At 36.4% G+C, this 20,027-nt stretch overlaps 2 protein-coding genes across 14 annotated transcripts in view; one reads left to right on the top strand and one right to left on the bottom strand.

The window, feature by feature from the left end:
- The window catches only part of hts (adducin 1-like protein hts), a 23,359-nt gene extending 10,014 nt beyond the window's left edge, over positions 1 to 13,345 (bottom strand). For 2 of the 12 annotated variants that reach the window (XM_018450134.1, XM_018450138.1), the window contains exons 1-11: positions 12,720 to 12,900; positions 5,983 to 6,117; positions 5,633 to 5,819; positions 5,146 to 5,528; positions 4,496 to 4,945; positions 4,275 to 4,411; positions 4,071 to 4,188; positions 1,412 to 1,525; positions 1,204 to 1,296; positions 782 to 977; positions 498 to 635 (exon numbers count right to left, since the gene is read on the bottom strand). In XM_018450134.1, the coding sequence (XP_018305636.1) occupies positions 498 to 635; positions 782 to 977; positions 1,204 to 1,296; positions 1,412 to 1,525; positions 4,071 to 4,188; positions 4,275 to 4,411; positions 4,496 to 4,945; positions 5,146 to 5,528; positions 5,633 to 5,819; positions 5,983 to 6,090 (1,924 nt within the window). In that variant the 5' untranslated portion in view covers positions 6,091 to 6,117; positions 12,720 to 12,900. The other 10 variants (XM_018450128.1, XM_018450127.1, XM_018450135.1 and 7 more) reach the window with 10 other exon arrangements.
- On the top strand, positions 8,355 to 11,331 carry LOC108724031 (uncharacterized). 2 transcript variants are annotated; one of them, XM_018450162.1, is made up of 3 exons: positions 8,355 to 8,724; positions 9,451 to 9,534; positions 10,937 to 11,331. In XM_018450162.1, the coding sequence occupies exons 1-3, from the start codon at positions 8,639 to 8,641 to the stop codon at positions 11,031 to 11,033; spliced, it is 267 nt and encodes an 88-aa protein (XP_018305664.1). In that variant the 5' UTR covers positions 8,355 to 8,638; the 3' UTR covers positions 11,034 to 11,331. The 2 variants fall into 2 exon arrangements, with proteins under 2 accessions (XP_018305664.1, XP_018305663.1); XM_018450161.1 differs by lacking the exon at positions 8,355 to 8,724 and having other exon boundaries at positions 9,290 to 9,534.
- Positions 13,346 to 20,027: the final 6,682 nt, after the last annotated feature.

Here is a 20,027-nt window from a genome sequence, read left to right as displayed (position 1 = left end):
TCCAGTCTCTCGCAATCTATTAAATGTCAACATAAACACTCTTCGGTTTGGCACTCTTCTGTTTGGAAATCGTCGTGCATATTCTCGCACCGCCTTTAAAGCATTACCGTTGCAGAAACCGTATACAAAAACCATATCAGCATATTCACTATTAGAATACGTACGCGGCATATTGCAAAAGACAAAATTCATCTACTGTTAAAGGCTTTCAAAGAGCGACTGACAAATTCATAACAGAAAGTGGAAAATGTAATCAAATATGTCGGTGCTAGATATGGCAAGAAATGTAAACATTTTTTTTCGATTTCTCTGAAACGGAGCAAAAACGAGCATATGTCTATAGGACTTTTTTTCTTAGTTTTTTACTCCTCTACACGCTCCCGAAGTTTTGCCATTTAATTTGGAAACACCCTGTACATATATATTGAAAGGTCAAAATGTGGTACATTCGATGATATGTATGGAAATCCATTCGTGAATTAAACACATAAATTTACCGTCTCTACTCTCCTCCTCTGTTTCCGAAGTAACAGAAACTGGTGACTGAATAGGACTCTTGGCAGTGCTGGATTCATGCGTCGCGCGACTGATGTTAAAGGATGACAAGGCCTCGGATTCTGATTGTGATTCATCGTCTATTTACAGAATAGGTAATATTAATGGCTCCATTTCGGTGAACATTAAGTGGGTACAGAGTATTCTAAGATACAGGGTACAAATACAAGACGCATGCATAAATACGGGAAAAGATTGGATAAGAAAAGTGACGAATGGAACTAACAAGGATCTCCCTTTTGTTTGCGTTCGACTTCTCTCTTGTACTGGTCCAATTCTTGATCCGTGACGGCGTCGAAAGGATTTTTGGCATAAGGTGTCTTGTACACCATCGCATTGTGTTGGAAACCACGCTGTATAATACCCTTACTAGCGGCTCCTACTAAAACTACTTGTTCTCCGGTACCACTAATTGTCGCGTCCTTGTAAACAACGAGTATGCAAGTTAAAGATAACATACATATTTTCTGCAGGAATTCATAAAGTAACTAATAGTCAGAAAGATGCTATCGTTCAATTCAAATTCAAACCAGAACAGTATGTGATTATTGCTACTTAACGGGAAGTTTTTTTTATTGCTAAATTTATTAAATGGGATGTATCTAAATTGGTTTAAATCAAGAAGATTCGATGCTTAAATTTGTGTACCTGCATTTTCTTAGCTTCCTCCCATGATACACCTTCCAATATATGGGATTGCGGACCAGCCGATATTTTCTCTGCTCGTCGATAATCTTTAATCTAGAGAGACGAAGTATATCAAACTTGTACGTTCCCATACAAATTAGCTGATATTCGAAAAGAGCAGAAACAAAAACAAATAGGGAATGATGCAAATATAATTGACAATACTTACCTGCTGTTGTAATTGTTTGAACTCCTTTGGATTGGTATTTTTCGGAACAAACTGAAGAGCACCGTCTATCTTGACTGGTGTGCTGCTATGGGTAGGAGATCCATCAGACACCCACTGCACACAAAACCAGAACATTAGTCGACCCTCTTCAAATTATTGTAAGAAGCAACTATGTTAACATAAAGTAAGACTCTTGCATGCTATGTGTGCCTGCTGCATATATTTCACTCCTCTTTTAATAGATTATCCCATAATAATTAAACCTAGCAAACATATTTTTAACATTATAATTTTGTTATTGCAGCTATGTACCATGTTGCAATCCATATTTTACATAAACTGTATAATATATTCAATGTCTAAAGTGATTCAAAACAAAATTCAATACAATTACATGCAATGCTGCTACAAATGTACAATTCGGCAATCTAACAACATTAATTGCTATGCCTAACATTTAGTTTTAAGGAAACAGCTTAGATTTGCAAAATATGAAGGGTCACTTGATCTGGTTTTGTAAATGCAGTGGGCTCTGTGTAACCAGGCCAACAAAATCTTGATGATGAGATCAGGCACACATTCATACAGAGTCACGAAGAAACACTTGTATATGTTTTATACATATCTTTTATAACTATTGTGGCAAAAGTGCGTTTGAAACGTGCTTAAGCAAAATACAGTACTGTATATTAAATTATTATTTTATACCTTATACACAGTAATAAAATAAAATAAAACTCTATTGCACTTTTATTAAATGTACGAAATTTTTACCCCAAGATTACACATAAAATTACTCTTGATAGGGAGTAATTTCGCAAAATAGATGTTTCAAAATAATATAATTAGTGTCAATAAATATATTGTAGACGACAACATACACATAACTTCGCATCATATTATAGAAAGCGCTAAATTTATTAACGTAGCAGCGTCTATAGGCTAAGAATAGTACTTGGAACGCTATTAAAGTTGAAGTTTCATTAAAGTTGATATAATCCTCTTTAAACAGCACGTATAACTTTATTTAAACATCAAGAAGCTACAGAAGAACAGTCGTTAATATCGTGTGTGTGTATATATATATATATATATATAAAGATACTTATACTAACGATTGACTGGAATTCAACACGTTAATGTTTCGTAACTTTTGCTTGCGGAAATGTTAACCGCTTTCGTTTTGTCTTTCGTTTTGCGTGTTTTATTATTATTCTTATACATTATTATAAAAGATTTTTTATTTTTGTTTATTAAATAGTGATAATGATAAGAAAACATTTTTTTACGACTTGAAAAAATGAGTTACGTATCTAATCATGACATTAATCTTTGTCGAAATATAGATAGTCATAATAAAAAATATTACATTTTTTAATTGTGTCTATAAAATAAGGAATAATGCAATGATAATTCATATTAGTCAATAATTTTCATATTGTGAGACACATTGTATGTATGTCGATAAAAATTTGTGCATCAAAATTTTGGCATTATAATTTAAATAACAGAGATGATATATATATTTTTTCGTTAATATCAGGTATAATATAGTGACCAATGCTTATACACATAAAGCACGTACGCGTGTACATACACACAGGCACATATAAACACATTGGCCATAGCATAGAAAATGTGATTTTTGCTCCAACTTTAAACTTTAAGTAATTTGTTATATTGCATTAATAAGCTTTTATTAAATAAAATCAATGAAGCTCTGTTGTAACAAGAGTTAGATTTATATCTATAGTTTAAAAAGAGTAATATATATGTCAGTAATCAACATCAATATAATGATATATTATACTGTTTGTTCAATGAGACATTTGCCATGATTAAAATAATTACATAATTTAAAAAGTACATTTTAACGTATCAGCATGTTAAGAATTAATAGCACAAGTTGGAATGCTTGGAATTGATATAAATAATCAAATTACCACATATTGGTATGTGTTTGCATAATAAAATTAAATTGAATAAAAAAATTTGATAAAAACAAGATAAAACTATATAACACAGTGTGGTAAAATGCAACTAACTGCTAACAAAATGGAATAACCAATGCTTTATGTCGCATTGCATATATGAATATACTATCTATAGTATTTACGGCCGTAAATATGCGCATTCGTCTTTCTTAATCATCGCTAAAAATATCTTCAATAACAGTGTTCGATAAAATAAAGTTATTATTCACGGAAAACAAACTACGAAATCTTAATTAATAACATTACCGTAATATTAAATTCACGAAAATCTAATATCGAGACAAAGTGTTTTCTTTTAAATTTAAAGTTAAATTTGTAGTACAATGGCAAAAGGAAATATTTATCAAAAAATCTGAAACAGATTTATATTCTCAAATCAAAAACTCTAAAAAGTTAATGTAATAAATAAACAGTTCTACTTGTATATCAATATGTTATAACTATTAATATGTATATTAATATGTCATAACTATTTAATTTTGCACTTGACACATTTAAAGCTTTCCTTTTTCCTTCGTTATTACGGAAGTCGTAATCCGATTAGCAGCCACAATACGCGATTATATTTGCCAAATATGAATGCTTGCTTATAATAAATTTAGCCTCGAGCGAAATCGTGCGGTAAATAATTAGTCGGTCTTATTCTCAAAAGTAATGACTTCTACCTTGGTGATCTTTTTAGGATCGGGTGTTCCAGTTTCCAGGATTTCAACCTTCTGGTAAACGTTTGGCGAATTTAACCAACGGGATCTATCTGTGCCTTTACGTCCGCCCTTCCACAGCCTGTTTGAGAAAAGAAAAATTAGCTAAGCATTGACTCATTCTATAGTCCTGAAGCAAAATATGTTCGAAGGGAAGTAGAAACTTACCCTTGCTTATATAATTCTTCTTCTTCAAGCAGATATCCTAAAGATGATACGGCCGGTGGAACTTCAACATCGTTTCGTGGTTTCGGGGGTTCTCCCTTTACAAGTGGATTTCTATATATGTAGCCCGTACGGAATCCCTGAGAAAAAAGAAGAAACGCGATATTCAGATAAACTCTGATACAAGTATTATAGTGACGAATAGTTCTCTAGGACAAACTTACAGCATTGTCAAGCATTCTCATAAGGGCCTCGAATTCGGCGCCGCCGATTCTCCAGCGTTTCTCGAGTTTCTCCGCGAGAGCGGACGACTCTACCGCTGAGCTCTGTTGCTGCGGGATCGGCGGTTTTCGCGACGCTTCAAATATAGCTTTCTTCGATTCCTCGCTGATAAGGCTTAGATTATCTACACCTGCGGGCATTAGTTTCAGTTGCGTCTCGCAGGCGACTACGGTATTGTAAACGTTAAAGAACGCTTCTTCCACTGTTTCTCCACAGCAAAGGGCGCCGCGATTCGTCAGGAGCATGACCTTATTGATCGGCCCGAGATTTCTAGCGATCTTCTCCCGTTCCTCTGGCTCGACGGAACCTCCTATGTACTGATGGGTACTCACTTCACCTATCACTATGCTCTCTTGACCGATTGGTAACAATCCACACTTCAAGGAGGAAACCTACGTATCATATCGCGCGTGCGTTAGTCAATACCTTTCAAAGCAGAGCTAATAAATGTTCATCATCAATCGCTATTAAAGTGACATCACGCAATTGAAGATAATATGCAAACGCTCGTAAAAGATATACGAGATATACGAGACAAACGAGAAATGGATCATCGCAGAGTGAAGAAACTAGAGACGAAACGTTTACTTACAGCGGTAACGGACGGAGTAGTAATATGAATAATACACTTGATATCGGGTCTCGCAGCGTGTATTGTCGAGTGTAATTGAAAACCAGTGATGTGCACGCCAAAGTTCGTCGTCCCCTGCTCGACAATCGTGCCCTGCATGTCCACCTTAATCAAACTCGAGGCGGTAACCTCGTGATAGAGTAGCCCGTAAGGATTCACCAAAAAGTGCTCCTGGTCCTGATTAAGACGGGCAGTTATTTGCCCGCCGACGCCCTGCGTCCATCCGTAAAGATCCAGCAATCTAAACACCGCCGCCATCTTACATCGCAACAATTTCTCGCCTTTGGCGTATCCCATGCTTTCCACGCCGCGAATGTCGTTGATAGGCAAGACGCAATTCGAATCTGCACATTTCAGAATGAACCGAGTCAGAATAATGTCAGACTAAAAAAAGAGGGAGGAGGGCGCGTTTTCAAGGAATAATAATTTCAAACGGAGCAGGACTAACTTTTGAACACATTGCCGTTAAATCGAGCTCCCTGTGCACCCATCATGTCAGAGATCTGTTGCAGGAGACCAGAGGGCCCAGCACCGTCCCTCATCTGTGTCTCAATTATACGTTCCAGTTCTTCCCGGAAGATTCGTGAGTTCATCATCATCTCGACCCTCTTTCTCCTCTCCATTTCTCTCATATCCTGTAAATGAATAGAATTCTCTTGTAACACATTTACACGGTTGAAGTAATTCGTTTGCTTTTCAAGCCTTTCTGGCGAAACTCGAATAACCGTTGAATTTAAACTTTCCTCGATTTCTATTCTTGAAGAAATGTTGAATCGCCGTATATTCCACGAAACTTACCGCATCGATATCGGCGGGTCTCATCTTGCTTTTTTCATCTTCCGTCAAACCGTCCACCACTCCGTTCGTGTGTGGCTCGCTCAATGCTTGTTGACTCGTATCTGCCATCTTCGAGCCTCGTACAAGTACCGGCAACTGTAAAGAATAACGTTCTAATATCATCACTAGCTAGCAAAAATCTGGATAGATTTTCGACGTTATTTATTCCAAATCGTGTAAAGTGGATGTTTACTAACAAGTCTTAAGGATTTATTTATATATACTTGCATAGAGCTGCATAACCAAATGCGTAAAGAAAATTATCCAATTATACAGACAATTGAATTTCTACCATAAGGACGTATATAAAATGTGATTGGATAATTTTCTTTGTGCATGCAGCTTCGTTTATGCAGCTATGCAAGTCTGAATGGTCCTAAGAAATTGATCAATCATAGTCAATTATTCTCCTCACATTTGACTATGATCGGTCAATTTCTTACGGTTTACTACTCCATTGTAGACACCGCGTAATAGGCATTAAAAGTAGGGACGCGCAAAAGCATCAAAAAGAAAAATATTAATAATATTCAATTCAATAATATTAAAAATTGATATTAATATCGATTCAATGATATTAAATTAATATTAATGAATTGAATTTCTAATAATATTAAATAAACAAACGCTTCGCGTGGCAAATTAAATACTTCTTAACGCGTCTGTTCTAAGAACAGCGAACAATGAAGAATAGAATCGACCAGAACGACTAAAAACTGAAAGCAATGAAGGTCTGTTCTAGTGTTTCGCCGAAGCATGCCGTTTCGTGTACGCGAAAGTGGCATTTATACTCGTTTCTCCCGAATCCGGTGCGAGGTATGGACACCTTACCGGTGTGCGATCAATAAAGTTGCGGGGCCCTACCGGGAATCGTGTGCGTGCAACGACGCAAACACCGTGTACGCGTTACGACTTTCCCTGGTTCCCTTTATTCGAGGGGGTTTCGGAGGTTCCACGTCTGTCATTCGATCCCTTTTTTTTCCCTTAATTACTCATGCAGCGGGCGTCGTCCCGACGATGTTAACGATGTAAAATAGAATGCTCAACTGTGCCGGCTATTTTACTCGCCGCGACGTTCGCTCAGCTCGGGATCTGTGTCAACGGTCGTTCACCGCTTGGCTTTCCTTACACCAAGTACCGGTGCATCGCACCACGCAACGCTCTCGCACCCGGCTACGCGCGTCCTCATCCTACGGCATCACGCTTTTCTCCTTTTCACGCCGCGTTTCCCTCGTCATCCATCCATCGGCCGGAAATCCCACGCTGGATGTTTCGCTAGCGTGAACATCGTTACGTCGTGACCGCAACATCGCGTTCTAATTCGCGAAATGTATTCCCTTTCGTCTGGCAACGTCGTTCTCTCATCGAGATCGATATACACGACGGAGATCACTCACGAAAGTCGCAAATTGACAAGTCGCTTATCAGCGAGACTGATTCGCTTCGCCGCGCCTGTGACTTGAATTTCCGATTGGTTACCGCTCCGGAAAACGTGCGTCATGCGTGTGCACTTCCGCTGCAACAGTGAATAAAAGAAACGAGAAAGAGAGAAAAAAGCACGATGGTTGACCGCAGGATTACGTAGCACGCAAGCGCGAAACACAATTGAACCCGTCCGATTGTACAAGGACCAAAATTCTTCCCTCCACATGATTTTATATATATATTATATATATATATTATGTATATATTATATATATATGTGTGTGTCTTGTATTCCCTGATACTCTGTCGGAATAGTAATCGATAATCCCGTGGACTTAATGTGAGATAGACCAGAATCTTGATATTCTGTTACTCGGCGCTGCGTTACACGTTTGAGATTTATATTCGTCGATTATCTCATCATAATGTATTATATTTAGCAACTATTTTTACTTTTGTACATGCTTATATACATATATTTTCATTGCTATCAATATTTGTTGATCTTAATTATAATAAAATTGATATTAATATTTATTTTAGATAAATATTAATATTGATTACAAGAGATACTGATATATTATATATATTTATATATATTATAATTAATTTTATACATACACATAAAAAAAATAATAACTACTGCAAATGTAGGTGACTTGGGACAGTGCAGGTAACTTGGGACAGCTTGTATTTTTGTTAAATTTAATCGTGGTATCCATCCACATAAGTCACTAAAGAAAATTTAAAACTTAAACTTTCTTTAGAGACTCATGTGTGTGTGTGTGTGGATGAATATCACAATTAAATTTAACAAAAATACATGCTGTCCCAAGTTACCTGCACTGTCCCAAGTCACCTATATTTACGATTTACGGTAGTAAATACAAACGATACCTAACGTGAAAATAACGCCTGGTATTCGCAGAGTATCGTCATTTGAAATGTTGCCAAGTACAAGGAACGCTCGACAACGATTCTCTTTCGTCAACCAAGATGTATGTATGTACTTTCGATATACTTTGACCGAATTCAGTTTAGAAACATCGATCAGAAAAAAAAATGCAGTGGCGACCGTGAACGGTGGCTCGGTGCGAATTGATGGTAATTAATGTTAAGGGGTTGAGGTATTCGGAGTAAGTGGCTTCGTTTAAGTCCCTCGCGTATACGCGCGTTTGGCTTCGTTGACAGCATGATACGGTGCCGTAATATTGGCCGCGATACTGACCAAGTGGCAATCATCGGAAAAAAAGAACGTTACGTCAACAGGAACACAAGGTATGTGAATTCCGTGAACAACGAATGCTCGACCACAATGATCTTTTCGAGCAGACGAAGGGACAGGTTTCCATAATATGTAAATCACTGGTTCGATTATGCACTATGTGCTTTTAAACTCTCTGGAATTTTTAGAGTAAATCTCACTCTAAACAGCGAAATTTCACTCTTAAAGATTGAAAATTGAGTCTTTTTCAAAATTAGCTCAATTTTCACTCTTTAGAATGAGGTCCTGCACTTTAAGATTTCAACTTAAAAGAAACCAGTTACACCGGAATACGCAGTTCTGATAGATCGAAATTTTAGCAATTATAGCTATTCCTAATATTTCCTTTGTTGTGTGTAAGGTCTGAGATTCCACTTCAAAGAATTTAGAGAGAAGTAATCATCAGTTTCCCTGTATATTCGCAGCCGTTCGTGCGGCCGTACCTCGGCGAAGTTCTATAACTGCAAATCGAAGCAACAACAGCGACTTCTATTTCAAATCAGTAGAGTTCCATCTTCCCGAAGTCGCGTCCTATTCGTAAATAACGCTTATCTTCGACGATAACGGGACAATGCGGGTCTCACCGCAAGCTGAATGAAAGCGATCACGGGCCGAGTTCGCTACGCTTACTGGCGCGAGTCTATGAGTCCTCGTCTTAAAATAGAGAGGGACCAGGGACGGAGTCGAAGACGATCCGCGCGTTTTCCGTCAGCTAATCTCGCTTCTTTCTCTCGTTCCAGGTATCAGGAATCGCGTGCTCGAGGTACAACGATTTCCTACCTCACCTTCACTTTAAGCGGCACTGAAACAACGAAGAGCGTTTTGTGAGTCCACGATTAATCAGTAGATAGTATCTCGCATCGATTCAACGGTCCATTGTCAATTTCACTGTCTCTATCTCGGGCCTGTTATTTTTTAACCCGATGATCGATCTGCATGTAGAAGGTAGAAGCGACCGTGATCGAAGAAAAAAAATGAGGGAAAGGCTCGAAACGGTCCGTGCGATTGTTGCGACGCTCGACGCGGGGACTCGTATGATACAATGATTAGTGATCCCTTACGCAATCTGTAGCCGTATGGAATTATACGCAGTGCGTACGTGCGTACGTGCGTGCATTCGTGTGCACCTGCACACGTGCTTGTCTCACTCGCACTTGTTCGCCGGCCCGAAGAGATACGAGTTTTTCAAGCTGATTTATTTGAGTTGTATGGGTCTGTTCTTTGTAGCTGAACTAGCATATTCGCTCGTTATACTTCAAATGAAACAGCTATTTGAAGTTGGCTAAAGCGAGATAGGAAATTTTAGAACAGTCCAGTCAGCGACAAAGACCAAGCCTCATGTTTTATTGCGTTTAGTAGAAAAAAACAGCTTTGCAACTATTGTTAAGATTTCTTAATATGATTAGTTCTTGTTAATAGTTTCTAACTCTTGCTGATAGTTCCTAAATCTAAATATACAACCCAATCATATTAAAGAATCTTAAACATTTGCAAAGCTCCTTTTTTGCAATTTTTATTAGTCAACTGGTATCCGAATCTCTAGGAATGGTAAGCGTAATTTGATTTTAAATTTAAGATCATCCTGAGTATAAGGTTTGTTTTCTTTATTGCTGCACTTTGTTTCTCCACTGGAAAGGGTCTGATTGTATTAATTGGAATTTTGATTGAAAATGAATAAATCAGAATTTTCTAGTTAAATCTATTATATAATTCTACTTGGAGATAACTAGAATTTTTATCGATATGATCAGAATCTTCTGGTTTGTTTATTTTTAACCAGGAATTTTTTCAGTACGTATTTATCAAAAATCAAATATACATCTATATCATTTGAAGTGCAAAGAGTATAATATAAGAAACACTAGTTCAGGAATAAAACATAGATCTGTGAAGAATCTAGAATTTCAAGATTCTATCCAAAATCAACAAAATAAATTTAAAATAATTCCACAAAATGTTTTAATAGAAACAACAAGACCCAATCAGAATAGCATTTTGGTGAGGCCAAACGGAATTTCTGATTATCATAACCATCTCTGGCCTCATCAAAATTCTGGTTGGATCTTTTAGCTGGTTCAACCAGAACATTTTTCGCTGTGTACATTTCAAGATCGTAATTAAGATGATTTTAAATATAAGATTGGATTACGAATATCGCCCCAAGCTAGCTGATCTTTCCTTCGAGTTCACTCGTCGAATTATCATTCAAGAGTACATAATTATCAGGGACGAGCGATCGATAACGCCGATGACGACGACGACGACGACGACGACGACGACGATAAATCGGTCATGTCGATCTGGAAGCGATGTTCAACGATGACCGCTGGAGTCGGCGATCGGCCAGGCGACTTTTAATAAAATGGCATCATGCCATTGAATATCTGTCGCTTTAATAACGCTGACATCACACGCCAAAACGAACGCGCAAACGTGGATTATCGTCGGACGCTCGACCGGCCGGACGACGGCGGACACTTAACGCAATGACGTCATGGTTAATCGCAGATTACGCCCGTCGTAGTGAGCGAGCGTCCTGAAACGCTATTAGTTACGAGAAATGAAAGTAACAGCCACCGAGAGAAAGAAAGAAAAAAAAAGGGAGAGGCAATAAAAAGAAAAGACACAATTGATCACGCGGAGTAGACGGATATACACGATCATCGATTATATCAGCTATTCTTGCTTAATATTCTCTCTAAATTCTTTGAAGTAAAATCGCACGAGTGAAAATTGAGCCAGTCTTGAAGAACAAAAAAAATAGCTCGATTTCAATCTCTAGGTCTGTTTTCTATGGATAGACTTTTGGAACTTAAAGTGAGATAGATATATGTTTGATATTTGGCAAAAGCAAAAAAGAAAATTGTAGTGCAGTTTAGTGCAGGAATAAAAAAAATCTTTTAAGAGTGAGATTCACTCTAAAAGTTTTAGAGAGCTTTTTATGTCGCGTTTTTATTTACATGTATTAATTTTTATCTACGTTGGACGATCCGTCGTGTTCACTTCGCACACTATGCTCTTGCTTAAAGCGGCTTGTCTCGAGCAGTCTCGATCGAATGTAGGTCCCTAAAACCTGTTGTTGCGGCAATCATTAACGGACACAATCGAAAATATCAGAATACGTGAATCATCAAAACATGAGAATTATCGTAAACAGGCGATGATTATACCTTTCTCTCTCTCTCTCTCTCTCTCTCTCTCTCTCTCTCTCTCCTCTATAAATCTATCTATAGCCTACAGCTACCAGGACGCGTCACGGATCGGAATTCTAGCGGAATTAACGACGAAATACGCAAAACTACTCCCGACACGACACAACGGAAGCCGTTGCGCGCCAATACGAGACCCGTACGAGGCGAGGGACAGGTTGAAAACGCAGCGGTTCCGCGATGCACGGGCGAGCACAATTAGCCAAGCGCGACGACGTTTAACCCGAGAAGCGTCGATCACCGCCCATCGTGTTGATCGAGTCAGCGCGCCGAGAGAGCTCGAGCCTCGAGATACGCGAGCGCGATAACAAGTTCATCACGGGGTAGCCCGCGCGTCCAGAGACGGTGACAGAGGGCCGTGCAAATGGCGACATTTTCGGGGAGGAGGGAGTACGAATTTCAAGGATCCCGTTCGAAGTCGAACGGGAGAGTGAAACGTAGAGTCCGATGACTCGTTGTCGACGGAGCGTCATCGGCGCGGCTATCGTGCACCATTCAAGCCGACGGCGATTGACGGCGACGGAACGTCGCGTGGGCCACGTCGCGTCGCGACGCGACGCCGTTGCGAATAGAGACGCACGGGCCGACACACCCCTCGCGCCTACGTCATTCATCGTCGAGCGCGAACGGCGAACGGCAAGCGCCGTTCTCTACCGAGAGGTAGAGCGAACTCCGTTTCGCGAGGTCCGTGAGTTTCCGATTCCGCGCGAGCCTCGGCGCGAATCGGGATGGCCGTCGGCGTCGAACGCCGCGCGGCGGTCGACGCCGACGGCCGCACGTACTTATATCGGACAACTTACCTACCAAGGAATCGCCGCCAGCCGCCGCCTCCTCCTATCCCGTGATATGCCCGCGCCCGTTTCACGAACCGTACAACGAACGCAGCTCGGGCCGCGCTCCTCCGCTCCGTATCGCCGCTCCTCCGCGCGCGCGGCTGTTCCGTTCGATGAACAGCTTCCCCCCGCCTCCTCCTTCTCCTCCTCCTCCGCCGCCGTCACCGCCACCGCCACTGCCTCTTGTCTCTGCCTCCACCGGCGTCGCCGAGCCCGAAGCTCCTCTTCGCCGCCGCCGATGGTTTCCCACACAAATGCCTCCCTCTGTCCGGCAGGGTGAAATTTAATGTCCGCGCATCGACGAGCCGCCGAGCCGCATTGACGCTGCGCGATACCGTTCCGGCGGTTCGGGAATCGCCGAACGCAACGTGTCACGCGACCGACTGTCCTCACCAGAGGAAGATCGCGGAAAGATCGGGGAAAGATCGCGAAAAGATCGCGTAGCCGTGATGTTACTGTTCCGCGCCGCGCGGCCAGAACGCGCGGAATCGATCACGGAAACGTCTAGTCTAGCTGCCGATGATTACCGGTCACTGTTACTGATCGTGAACACTTTAGTAAACACCGCGCGGTCAGTTCTAGAATGTCTAGAACGAGCCATGAATACCACGGACGACTGGACGGACACCAAGCGGCCGTTTGAAGAAGCTTCGAAAAGCCGCACGTGCCTCTGGCGCTATCTGTCGTTAACAGTGATAATCTTCATGAAGTAAGCAGTTTTGCCAACAAAATAATTTTCTCCTTTTTCTTTTTGAAATTTGGCGACGTTGACCGTTGATATTTATTTTGAATTAGATTAGGACATAACAAAAGTACGCTTTATTCTATATCGTCCTTTTTCTCTACGATGTAACTTTTTTTAATAGAATGATATAAAAGCCGTAAAAGATTCTTACGGACTTTTGTAACTTTGACAATATGTTGTCATACTAGCGATTGATTATTCCGAACGGCTGATAGGGTTCGTTTCTTTTATTTTCATCAATTTTTAAGTAAGTATTGTGTAAAAATCGATCACTATCTAAATCTAAGAGATGCATATCTCTTATAGATAGGGGAGAGTGGTCTAAATTGGACCGTGTTCCAAATAGGACCTTTTTAATTTAAATGAATACGGTTATATATAAAGCAGATTTGCGTACTATTTATAATGTAAAGTCCTTATAAGACACCGAGCATACGATAGCAGTTTGACAGTTCTCTGTCATAACATTCATAAAATAGAGGCAAATATGTATTTTCAGTCATCGTACGAAAATTTTTTAAAAAAGAAAATCCTTGTAAATCATTATTTAAAAGGTGTTAAAAATTTGTAAAGTAATTGATTTAAGATAATTTAGATTTAAAATAATAAAGAGTGTAGAATTTAAAAATATCAAGCATTTCGTGATCACTTTTGCAGTTTATTGTAAAATTTGTTCTAAAGTTCGAAAGGACCCGTCCAAATCGAACAGTACAGTGAATAACTTATAAGTCTGGTTGTAGTACTGATGATTAACTGACCAGATCTGGTCCAAGCAATTAAATCAGTAAAATATCATGAGTCATCAGACTCAGATTAGTTGAGTTTTATTGATTTCAATTCTAATAATATAAATAGTCAGTAATTTCTTTTTCCGAAAAAACTTTTATCTTTGACTGTCAAATTGCTCGTTTTTACTCAATACTAAGAGAAATACATTAAAATATTTTAAAATTTTATCTAAAAATCCATAAAAATAAGAGTTTTCGATCTGAACAAGGGGATGGTCCGATTTGGAACCATTGGAAAATGTAAAAACGCTCTTTCTATTATAGTTTAACACAGGTGAGAGATACGTCAAAATAATCTCAAGCAAAAATAAAGAGAATTAAATGATCTTTCCAACAGCAGCTTCGATTTTACGATCGGACTTTATTTACGCCTTATAGAGAGCAGAAACTGCAAATAGGTCCGATTTAGACCACTCTCCCCTATGTATTAAAATAAGTTTAGAATTTGTTTAGATAATGCAGATTATATAATATTAGATAAAATAAAAAAATAAAAATGCTTTATCGTAACTTCTTTATCATCATTTCTATTATCGCGTAATTCCTTTATAATCTAAATGATAACGTGTCGGCGGTTATCGAATCGACCGCTAAAGTAACACTGTGGCTGCATTCTGTTTCACGCATGATGTGCATAATGCATCATTTATCCTTGTTTAACATTCGATGAATAACAAGAATAAAAAATGTATCATGCGCATCATGCGTGAAACGAAACACAGTCTGTATGTATAACTCAATGTCTGTAATTCAATCTTTCCTTCCGTATAAAATAAGAAAAAATTGATTATCTATTCATATTAATAAAATAATACAGGTATCCCAGTGAACATAAAGTAATATGTAACGTATCTGTTAGTTTCCCACTCAACAATATAATCGTAATATAACGAGTGTGTTATGTTACAATTATATTGTTGAGTGAGAAATTACAACTATAAACAGATATGTTACATGTAACTTGTGTTCACTGGGATTGAAGTTTGATCAAGTTATATCTTTATGTGTTTAGCGATTTTATTATTGTTAACAATATAAAATCAGATAAATTAATTATCTGTTGATTTAATTTTGTCTATTCAAATTTAAATGGTATTCTACAATAATAAACTTTGTTTTGGAGTGAATCGATGTATCCTTGCGAGTATCCATTATATTCTGAAATTCCGAAATATACAAACAATAGCAGTTACAATAGCGGTTTCAAAATAGATTAGAGAAACACATGGATTAAATATTTAATTAATTTAAATTAAATTAATTTATAATAAACGATTTATTAGGACCGTAAAATATGAATACAATAAAATCAATAAATAATAAGAAACAATGCCTATATCGTTCAAAGCTGGATCTTGAGTGCTCTAAATAATTTCATGTGAATTTACATATCACGTTTGTAGTCTCTCGAATTATAATTTAATTAATTTAATTTTATCGCATATATGAATAAATTTACATAAAACATACAAGAAGGATAAAATATGTGAAAATATATGCCAAGATAATATTTAGATTCTAGCTTACTAAATTATTCGTGACATTCTAAAAAATCATATATTTATCAAGATTTGTGTCTTCTTTCATGGACGATGCCAACGTTTCGTGAACCATGCTGTTCACTTCATCAGGGCGAGGGGTGCACTGATACTGTATCAGTGCACCCCTCGCCCTGATGAAGTGAACAGCATGGTTCACGAAACGTTGACATCGACCATGAAAGAAGACTCGGTGATAACCCGTAAATCCTCTAATATAATATAAATTACACATTAAAAAAATTTAAAAAATCTTTACAAGACCGTCATTGAAACACTCATCGTCACTGCGATAACGTACGAAGTTTCAAAATGTTTCGTTGAAAATGTTAACGTTATCGAAACCATCGACAGCTATGTATAAAATCAGAACAAATCAGAATATGTATGTGTTTCACTCTTTAAAAAAACCGTTATGAGAATAATTTTAATCAGCGCAAGGATTATTTTAACAACTACGCGGTAAAAAACATTTTTTATTTATGTTAAAACGAATCCTCGTTAAAATTTTTGTGTTGAATTTTCAACATATCCGAATGTTAATTTAACATAATGTGATTGTGTTATTTGAATATTTTGTATTAAATTAAAATTTAACATTTCTCAATGTTAAAATAACACAATTTATAGATAAGTAAACAAATAACATAAAAATAATGGGTAATTATTTAGAATACGGATCTCATCTCCGATTTTGATGAAATTAGGCTCATTGGACGCGTTTTTACTCAAAATAAAATCTGGGTAAAAAATTCGGCGGTCGGCCTCGTGAACTGAGATATCAAGCGTTAAAGTTTGAGATTTTACAAATTAAGATATCTGTCATTCCGACTCGATATAGCGCTATGTATATACGTTCTGTTTTAATTGCACAAATTCACTGCTTTAAAAAAACAAATTCACTGCTTTAAGCACACAAATTCTTTGCATTAACAGTGAATTTGTGATTTTAAAGCAGTGAATTTATATTTTTAAAGCAGTGAATTTGTTTGTGAAGCAGAGAATTTGTTTTTAAAGAAGTGAATTTGTGTAATTAAAGCAGAACGTATACATAGCGTTATATCAAGACTGTGTTCGTTTTGATGCCCACGACACTTTAAGCGTCATTTCATCCTTGTTATTTTTAAGTATTAAACAAGGACAATTGATGCTTACAAGCGCTGTAAGCGCCAAACATAGCCCGAGTCGAGATGACAGATATCTTAAAACCTCTAAAATCTCGAACTTTAACGCTTGATATCTCGGTTTACGAGGCCGATCGCCGCATTTTTTTGCTAGATTCTTTCATTTTGAGTAAAAACGCGTTGAATGAGCCCAATTTCGACAACAATCGAAGATGAGGCCCGTATTCTAAATAATTACCGAATAATGTTTTAAAATATAAATTCTAAGAATAAACGAATAAAATGTATGTTAATTTAATATATTATAAATGTTAATTTTACTGAAGAAATATGTTCTATGTGTGTGTATAGCTAATTATATATTTTATATGTAAAAAGGTACAGATATTTTGCGTTTTTTTTCTTTATAACAGTAAATATCTAGTAAATCTATATATTACATATCACCAATACAAACCATCGCCTAAATTAAAAATGTCAAAGTAACATTTCAGTTAAATTTAACATTATAAATGTGTCAATTTAACATAAAATTTGCTTTTAAATTGTGTCAAAGTATTACACTTCTTTGTGTAAATTTTTTTATACATATAATATTTGTAATAATAAGATTGAAAGACCACTAATGTTAAACATAATACTTTAAATTGAGAAGCGCCATAACGGTCAGAACGTTATAAGATGTTGAACTATTGTAAATTCATTTAAATGAATTAATTTCAGAAATGATAATTGCGTGCCGATATGGTTGTCGGACTTTCAACGCAATCAAATCTGAAAATATTAATAATCCCCCCAAATTTCCCAACTTAAAAACTGTAATAAACTTATTGCGAAAAATAATGCGAGCGTCCTAAGCCTTTAGACTACCGAGACCTTATAAGTTTATTACAGTTTTTAAGTTGGGAAATTTGGGGGGATTATTAATATTTTCAGATTTGATTGCGTTGAAAGTCCGACAACCATATCGGCAAGCAATTATCATTTCTGAAATTAATTCATTTAAATGAATTTACAATAGTTCAACATCTTAACGTTCTGACCGTTATGGCGCTTCTCAATTTAAAGTATAATATTTGTATTACTTTCTAACATATTCATCTTATATTAAATTAACACAAAAATTTGAGTGGACCGTTTGGGACATGTAGAATGTGTTAATTTAACAACAAATTTTGTACTGTGTAATCCTGGTAGAAATTTTATGCAGTATACGATTGGTTATTGGGAAGTTGTACTGACTTTTATCTAGTAATTAAAACAGCAAAATTGTTCAGAATACCAATCACGATGTAACGCTTTTCTCGCAGTTACTGCACAATAAAGAATTTCAAAATCTGAATACAGTTACTAAGTAGTAAGAGAACAATAATACTAGAATGTACGATTTCTTATTTGTGTGTTTAGGCATTATGAAAATGCTTAGATAATAGGAACAAGAAATATATAAGGCACATGACGATATCAATTAAATTTCAATCAATCCTAAATCGCTGTACATTATAGTATACGGTTTCTAGTAGGTTGAAGTCTATTGTCTGTGCGCAAAAATGTTTTTGTAGATTTTGGAAGTGTTGGCAGTAATCGATGCCTTAATATTTGTAATAACTTATCACTGTGCAGATGAGGTATTCTAAATGATACTAACCATTTCCGTAGTTCCTCTATTTCATTAAAATCGTTTTTATTAGACTCTAAATTGAAGGTATAATTTTCATGCGGCTCTTCATTTATGTCATTCACATAATCTGAATTATTCTACACAAAATTAATATTATATTAACGTAAGTAAAATAAGCAAAGTATCTATACTAAAATTCTTCACTACTCACATATATTTCATTTCTGTGGGACTCATTTGTCATTTCTAATCTTTGATATTTACTGCTTCTAATCTCATTTTTTGTCATCTTTGTGATAGTCATACATGCTGTAAATGATTTAAATTCTTTCAGTTTTTTTTTCTTTGCTCTACATTTTCGTACGCGTTCACTACTTTCACACATATTTAACTATTAACAATTTTATATATAACAAAAATATATTCAGTTATACACGTATCGCAATAATATGCGTATACATATGACATGAGCACTGCATAGTTATAACTGGTAGAAAACAATTACATTTTTAGTATTGATACAAAATCTCTTGTACAGAATTGACCCAGATATTGCCTAGTAAAACTGCTTTAACTAATTTTGCCCTAAACTAAAGTTGCTACGTAGTATTTTTGTACTATAAAGAGAAATCAGTAGTACTAGATAATAATTAACTGAGTGCTCAGTCAAACTGCACAAATTTCTACCAGATAATCTATTTAAACAGAAAAAAATATTCAACTATAAGAATTTGATGCAAACATTCATTGAAATTGATATAAAATCAATTTAATCAACTTCAATTCAATTGATTTCAATTTAGGATAACAGTATAACTTTTTCTTTTTTAGATTTATAGAGTCCAAATTTTTAACTTCTGAAAATTACAGTGACCAACTTTTGTTTAAGTGGAAAACAGGTTAGTCTGCGGAAGGTTAATCTTCCCAGACAACAAAGTCTAAAGTTAGGTTAAATAAAATAAAATATTGAATTATTTGTTTCATTTGATCTTTTAATGTCTGATTTTGCGATGTATATCTTCATCTACTAAATATTTGTGTTTTTTTATTAATTGTACAATTTTATTTTCATAATTATTTTTTTTAAATTTTTGAGTTGCCTCAAAAACATTTTATAATCTGAATTTTGAACTTTGTGTTATTTGGATTTATTTTGCTTTTTTCTGTCTCTTTATAAAGTTATGTAATTATATTTTATAGATTCCATAATTTTCATTTTTCCAGCGTATACCACGTCTCGCATAAAGATTATTTGGTAATTCATTTTGTAATTCTTCGACAAAATGTCTCACTATATTTCTCTCTATAACATTATCATCTAGCAAAGCCAGAAGTATAAAATTAGCAGCCATTATTGTAAATATCTAAAAGAACTTTTCCAAACATAAACACTTTGCGGTACGTGCGATGTTTAAATAAAAGTTATATTTTTGTGTAGCTACTGCGTATGTATAAACGT

Source organism: Mycetomoellerius zeteki, unplaced genomic scaffold, assembly GCF_001594055.1.
Source record: "Mycetomoellerius zeteki isolate Tzet28-1 unplaced genomic scaffold, Tzet1.0 scaffold267, whole genome shotgun sequence".
NCBI classification, from domain to species: Eukaryota; Metazoa; Arthropoda; class Insecta; order Hymenoptera; family Formicidae; genus Mycetomoellerius; species Mycetomoellerius zeteki.
This window is presented reverse-complemented; position numbering and strand designations above follow the sequence as displayed.